The sequence below is a fragment of the Marmota monax genome, unplaced genomic scaffold (genome assembly GCF_021218885.2).
Source record: "Marmota monax isolate L192 unplaced genomic scaffold, Marmota_monax_Labrador192_F-V1.1 WCK01_AAM20220418_F8-fsc00317, whole genome shotgun sequence".
Lineage (NCBI taxonomy): Eukaryota > Metazoa > Chordata > Mammalia > Rodentia > Sciuridae > Marmota > Marmota monax.
In genome coordinates, this window is record NW_026693234.1 from 503,497 (window position 1) to 510,669 (window position 7,173).

The window sequence follows — 7,173 nt, forward strand, 5'->3', positions numbered from 1 at the left end:
CAAGCTTGTCAGAGGCAGGGCCATCACCCAAACTCAGGCATCTTGGATTCACTGTCTCCACTAGACTATCCCATTTGGAACTGAGTAACAAAGAAGTAGGGAAGGCCAAGTGTTCTGGCCTCAACTTGATCCCTTTGTAGGGAATTGCATTCCAGTTATTCTAGATGGGTGCTTAGAAAACTTGTAAGCCACTAAGGGGACTCTCTAAATCCTGTGCCCATGACAGAAATAACCAGTGAACTGCAATACCATCCTCTATTAACTCAAGGCAAGTTCTCGGAACCCTTCTTAACACACCTATCTGTGCAACCTTTACCCATCAATCAATTGCATACTGGGGTGTGTGGGAAAAGCCAGGAAACAGCCAGGCAGGGCCTCCAACCAGTATTCAAGCTGTAATTACTGCAATTGCCTCAATAAAGACTATACCCCTCCTTGCACCCTCTCCTACTTGGTTATACACAATGTTATACACAATGCAGTATGTATAGGTTCTTGTGTTCCTTGTTTCTTTGATGTCTTCAAGCCATCAGACTTCTTGTCTGCAATGCATGCTCAGGGAGTGAGAGTAAACTAGGAGTAAACTTTTCCAATTGGGTTCCTTGAATCTTTGGGGTATGAGGGCACAGGGGCCACCTCCTCTGCTGCAAACAGACCCACTACACGATAGTATATTTGATATATAGAAGTTTGTCTTGATTTCATTTGGAAAAGGGCTTTATCAGCTAAGTGAATCATTTTAAAAGGCACCAGCAGTCAAAATCAATAGGAATGATCTTGTTCTGATGGTCCTTAACACTAAACCCCAAGGCATTAGGATTCTATAACCACTGGATTAAGTCACAGGGGCGAAGTTCTCTTGTGCTATCCTCCCTGGGTCATGCAGACCCAGCAAAGCTAAGTTCTGCTGAGCAATTGCTCATTTGCAAATGAGTGAGCACCCTGCAAAAGTTTGAGGGTCCCTTCCTGTCTTCCCGAACTCTGAAGATCATAAGGTGAACACAGGGACCAAGGGGCATTCTTAAATCCACTGCTTTTCCATGCTGTTAGTTTCTTTGCTCTCCTGCAGATGTGGAATAATATTTCATAATCACATACGCCCTTCCTTCTCAATCCTCATGAAAACAGGTGCCAAATCCCACCCACAAATTTGCTTCCTTCTATCTTGCAATTTTCTCAAGAGCCAGAGTGTGGTCAGCTGTTGAGAATCTTCCCTTCAACATGACTTGACTCTGACCCCGTGTAGGCAAGGGCTTCTCTGGAAGCTCCCACCCACTCTGCTCCCTATAAAAGCAGGCAGAACAGCCACAAGAGCAGAGAGGCTGAGACCAACCCCGACACCTCCACCTCTCACACCAAAGCCCTCACTCTTGCACCACCATGAAGGTCTCTGCAGTGCTTCTGTGCCTGATGCTCACAGCAACCATCCTCAGCATGCAGGTGCTTGCTCAGCCAGGTAAGCCCCCTCTTTCCCCCCAGGAAAGCTATGCACCTCTAGAACCATCAGGTCAGCAAGAATCGTCAGAGACTCCCTGCAAATTCTGCATTTTAAACATGGGAAAACAGGTCTCTGAGCAGATAAGAACTCCCAGCCCCAAATCCAGTCCATGGAAGAGCCAGAACTGGCAGTCTTGCCACTGAGGCAAGTTCCCATGCTCTTTCTTTGTCGTGAGCATTGACGGATGCTGGGTGCATCCCTGACCAGCTGTCCTCACAGGATTTGGTGTGGCATGGTGGGCATTTTTGATAGTAGTAAAGGGGGATAAATCTGTTGATTCAAGCCTAGAAGTTTTGCTAGACTCCAAGACAGCTTTCAGAAACATGGGTTAGAAGGGGATGAGGTCCCAGGGCACCCTCTCAAGGTGATTCATTTTGAATCTGCTTGGGGAGCATATCTAGATGTTTGGGCCATAACTCATCTTCCCATCCTCTGAAGAAGTATTAGTGTATTAGTTTCAATAAGCTCATGCATGCCGCAGTAACAAACAATCCTGATTATCCATGGCCTAATACAATTAATTCACTCAAAAAGGGTCAATTTCTCATTTATAACCAAATGTCGGTAATGCATGGGCTCAGGATTCTAACTACATCCTCAGGACCCTAAACCAGTTAAGGTGATGAAGAAGAAAAGCTCTTAAGGAGCTTCATTGGCAATACATGTCTGCTTAGAAATGACACAGGTCCCTCCATCTTCTCCCTTATTGGTCAAAACTAGTAATGGCTCCAACCCCAAAAGAGTGGTCAAGAAGTGTCAGTCTCTCCTGAGTCCAGAAAGCAGAGAACTGAGAATATTTGCAGGACATTCTTGTGACCATCACAAAGCCAGGTGGCTTCTCATCAGGAAAGAGTGGGAACTTAGCACCTTGATCAAGTTTTTCTGTATTCTTGGCAGAGGTGATAGGTTCCCACCATATGGAGGGATCTGTGTCAAGGTAGAGGCAGAACCTTTCACGGTGAATGAAGGAGCCTCCACCTCTTCCACGTCCTCACTTTCTCCTAACTTCTTTCTGTCTCTACAAAGTCATGCTTGAAAATCCTCACTTACCATGAGTGGCTCATTCTTTCTGTTTTTCTTTCCCTCTTCTCAAATTCAGCTTCTGTCCCCACTACCTGCTGCTTTGCCGTGGCAAACAAGAAGTTCTCCATTCAGCGCCTGGAGAGCTACAGAAAGATCACCGGCAGCAAGTGTCCCCAGAAAGCCGTGATGTGAGTAGAATGAGCTCACCCTCCCCCAGACCAAAACTCCTGCCCAGGGCACCGAGTCAAGAAGAACTGCGTCAGAATTCCTTGGAGTCACAGGCTCAGTTTGTAATCTAATCCATGAATTTTCCCAACAGAAAACATTCACCCTCCGTTCCCTGCACGGGAGCTTGTTCAGGGTAGACTTGGTCCTTGGAGTAAGAGAAAAGATGGTTTTACGGGGCCTTCAAGGGCAGCAGCCTACCCCAGAGTCCCATCCTTCCTCTGCCCCCTTTTGTTCTTCCACAACTACCCCTTTAGCAAATAACCCAGCAACCCCATTAGCAAAAAGATCCGTAATAGATGATCCCAGAGGGTGCAGAATTCAATGGGCAGAGATTCAAGTTCAAGGAGAATCGTTCTAATTTCTTCCTCCCTTCCCATAGCTTCAAGACCAAACAGGACAAGGAGTTCTGTGCTGACCCCAAGCAGAAGTGGGTCAAGGACGCCATCAAGTACCTGGACCAAAAACTCCAAACTCTGACGCCACAGTAATCACCAATTTGGAGACTAAACCAGAGACTGAGACGAAATTCAGAGATGGAGAAATGCTGGATTCAGCTTCCCTTCCTATGATGCATTCTGAAATAATCTCATTATCATACTCAAAGGAATGGGTCTTATTATGTAATTAAAAACATATTATATTTAAGTTATTGGAATTTTTTTTAATGTATCTTCTATGAATGTTTAAGAATGACTATGTCATTTTTTAAATGTAAAGCTCTGAGCAGATCCCTCACCCTCTGTGAGCCCCAGCTATTTCCCCTGTGAGGGTGAACAATGAGACTCCTCTCCTGCCTACCTCCCTGGAATCTTGTAAGGGTCCTGGAAAAGATGATCATTGTGAAATGCTGTGTATTTTTAGGAGGACATTGCTCTCACAAACCTAAGTTTAATTCACAATGTTCAATGAAAGTTAAATATTGTTAAAGCAATATATAAGATAAATATAAATTTCATTACGGTAAACGGTTGTGTATTTTGATGTGGGAGGGAGATTCACACTGAGCTGGGGCGGGTGGTAAAGACAGCTGTGCGGTGTAAGGTCTGGTTGTGAAGCAAATGACCCTTTGGTTTGGCTGATCTTCAATGAGACTCAAGGCCCATGCTGACTCTCGGATTTCTGCCCCCAGCACCATTTCCCAGACTAAGGTTAGTTTAGTCACTTACTCTGCAGGAGCGCCCCACCCCACCCGCCGCCAAATTCTTTTCCTCACCCACTTCAAACTTGCCCCAAGTTTCTCCTGTGACCCATTACAACAATCTTCTCCGGCTCCCTGACCTGACGGCTCTGTCTTCCAACCTACACAGAGGCCACAGACATTGAGAAATCAGCAGAAGCCCAGAGGACCCTTGGCAAGAGGTTTGGGTGGAGACTTCAAAGCAGAATGGAACTCATACTAGGTCTTGGAGGAGAGACGGGAGGGGAGTGAGAAACATATCAGTGCAGGAAGAGAAAGAGATATTATCTGAGCAAATGCCTAGAAGTAGGGCTGAGCATGTTGGTCAGATTGGGTGGATGCCTAGCCAAAGTGTTAGGGCTAGAATGTGCGCCATGTTGGGAAACTTGGAAAGAAGTTCGAGGGCTATCTGTCAGAGTGGAGGGTTTGAGCTCCATTCAGATAGTTATAAGTAAGGTGAGCATAGCATTTGAATCCCCAAAATAGGATTCTCTTCAGAGTACAAGGTAGGCTTATAAACAATTATTCTTGGACAATAGATATAAATCAGAATGGTCCCAGGCAAACTGGAGCACCAAGTCACCCTAGTGATTATAGGTACTGAAAGTTTCAATTCAGTGGAGAGAGAAGGACCATGACCAGAGTCCCCCAGGAAGAGCAGGTAGTTAATATGCCTAATTGAGAGGGGAGGGAGATGTGTTAGCACAATACCACAATAGATAGGCAAGAGGCCATGGGGCATGGGCCAGGGCATGGAACAAAGCATGGGTAGACGGGGTAGGGAGAAGGTAAGGTAAGAAGATAAGGCCAAGGCAGGGTGAGATGCTCGGTGTTAGGGTGGGGGAAAGTAGGACTGGTTCAGGAAACTCCCCAAACTCCACAGAGCTGCAACTGAAGGGTAGCTTCTTAGACCTAGAAAATCCACTTCCTTCTAACACTCTTCCCTCACACCCTAACTTTACCAGCTTAAGAGCTTCTGGTCAAATGGACAGGACTGCCTCTTCCAGCATAAGCAACTCAAGGCAGTATTCAACCTGCATTTGTCAGTCACATGACCCCCTTGTGGGGACACAGACAGCAACTGGGTCCCCAAGGAATGAAAAGAGCTATGGTTGCCCTGCAGAGAAACGTCGGCATGGTTAGGTGCTGCCAACTCAGGGGGCTGAGGGTCTGGTCATGCCATATCTAGCTGGATCACTGTATTCACAGCTCCATTGGGCCCCGTTCACACCATCTCTCCTGGGACCATAGTGATCATGGCACAAGGACATATAAATGGCAGCACGAGACACTAGGAGAAGCACTGACCTGGAAGGCTGTCTAGATAGCTTTGGTTTTATCACCAGAACTGATCTCTCTCCCTGTTCTACATTGAGCCTTGGTTAACTCATCCATAATATGAGGAAGATCATATTTTTTAGGGAGGGAACTAAGGAGACCAATCAATGTCCCTACACAATCTTCTATGCTTAGAGCTCTGGGACTTGGTCACATCATTACCTCCCCCACTGAAGCAGCAAAGGCTGGCAGATGGTTCAACAGTCATATTTCCAAGGAGGACAGGGGCTGAGGTAACTGGCTCACCTGCTGCATCTTAGACTGAGTCTTTCTGAAAGTTTCTCTATGAGAACATCAAGTAGAAGCATGGACCCCAGGAGTCACCATAGAGCTTCTAGTGATTATCACACACTGGCACCCATTCATAGCAATGAATGCCTTTAACTTCAGGCACAAAAAACCTCTCTGCCTTTCCTACAGCCTAGAAGACTTCAATCCTACACACTAACTGGGAATGTACCTCCATGTCCATGAGCCAAGGTATGACCACAAGGAGAGCTCACTGGTATCAGCAGACCTGCTAGTGCCAGACACATCTTAAAGAGGACATCAAAAAGGAGGAGAGAGCTGCCCTCCATTTGTAAAGGACTGAACAGAATTTGCTCATGTCCCCCATGCCAAGATCACTCTCAAGAAATGCTGAACCCAATTCACCTGCAACTGAGAGTAGCATTTCCTGTCCTTGGAGTGTGAAACTGCAGGTACAAGGAAATGGAAGTGATTAAGCCTTCTTATGGTGCACAGACCCCAATCAGGATCCAGGAATGTCACCAACTGGTCTCCCTGAGAAGCCAACTCAGGCAGAGTGTGTTCGAGAATGTGGAAAGCAAGAATGAGCAGAGAAAGAATTAATGTCATGCTGTAGTCACAGCCTAGGTCTCAGCCAATTCCACAGGGAGCTTCAGAATTGGGATAACCCAGATGTGGCAAAGGGACAGGGCGCTTATATCCCCATCTCAACCAGTCATGGCTGCAGGTCACTCCTGCATCAGGGCATAACTCTGGATGAGATGGCTCTGGTCAGCTGAGGAACACTTCAGTCCTGGGAGAGGAAAATCTGGTCAGCACACCGCAGACTCCATAACAACCCTCCCCTTGCACTGCTGGAACCTCTTTGCTTATACAATAAGTTCTGGAAAACTCCAATAATCTTTCAAACTTGTTTTTCTCAGGAAATTTACAAGACAAAAGTTAGTGGGGTGAGCTATAGTGCCCCCCTTCCAACTGCTGCAGCTGGTCTTGAGGCCACAGATGATTCTTATCACCCCCTCCTTGGGCCCTAATTCTAGATCTCCCTTGTCCTCAGCCAACACATCTGCTGGTCTAGGTGGCTTCCCTTAAGGGTTGAAGTGGACCCTCATCCCTGAGGGCTGAGCCCCTCACCCTTCACACCCTTCTGAAGACCAGGCTGTGGCTGCTGTTCTTGTCCATTTGCCATCAAGAATGGGTAAGGGGATATCAGAGAGACAGGCAAATGGGTGACCTACCTGCCAATCATATTCAGTAAGCAAAAACAGCTCCATCTGCTCCTGATGATGAGGGCTATTACCACCTCCTCCTCAAACTGGTGCCTTCTTCTTCTTGCCTTTGGGTCTCTTGGCCTGCAAATTTTAAGAGATGGAGTGCAGCCATGGCTTGAGGCTGAATAAATACACCAGAAACCCAGTTGGAAGCACTCTTCCCCTGAGAATCCAAACTTCCAAACCCTTGCGGCTCTAATTTTCATGAATATGAAACACAAATTTCTCCCAGCTGGGGTCTCTAGAAGTGATGCTAAGTGAGGTCACTCCTATTTCCCCCTCTCATATCTAGATCCATGAATTTTTTACCTACCAGGGACACAACACCGTATGTTGATTGGTTCGGGATGTCTATTGAATCCTGGAAGATGGCCTTTCATTCTTGTGGG

General features: G+C 46.6%; 1 protein-coding gene across 1 annotated transcript; it reads left to right on the top strand.

Annotated features, from left to right (window-relative positions):
* Positions 1 to 1,220: 1,220 nt before the first annotated feature.
* On the top strand, positions 1,221 to 3,714 carry LOC124100564 (eotaxin). Its single transcript, XM_046456101.2, has 3 exons — positions 1,221 to 1,456; positions 2,598 to 2,709; positions 3,129 to 3,714. Exons 1-3 carry the CDS (start codon positions 1,381 to 1,383, stop codon positions 3,235 to 3,237), a joined length of 297 nt encoding a protein of 98 aa, XP_046312057.1. The 5' UTR covers positions 1,221 to 1,380; the 3' UTR covers positions 3,238 to 3,714.
* Positions 3,715 to 7,173: the final 3,459 nt, after the last annotated feature.

What these genes read in the sequence shown, in the direction of transcription:
- LOC124100564 (XM_046456101.2), top strand. Translation starts at nt 1,381, where the DNA reads ATGAAGGTCTCTGCAGTGCTTCTGTGCCTGATGCTCACAGCAACCATC. An exon ending in GCAGGTGCTTGCTCAGCCAG is followed by an intron (nt 1,457 to 2,597) that starts GTAAGCCCCCTC and finishes TCTCAAATTCAG; the next exon opens with CTTCTGTCCCCACTACCTGC. An exon ending in TGTCCCCAGAAAGCCGTGAT is followed by an intron (nt 2,710 to 3,128) that starts GTGAGTAGAATG and finishes CCCTTCCCATAG; the next exon opens with CTTCAAGACCAAACAGGACA.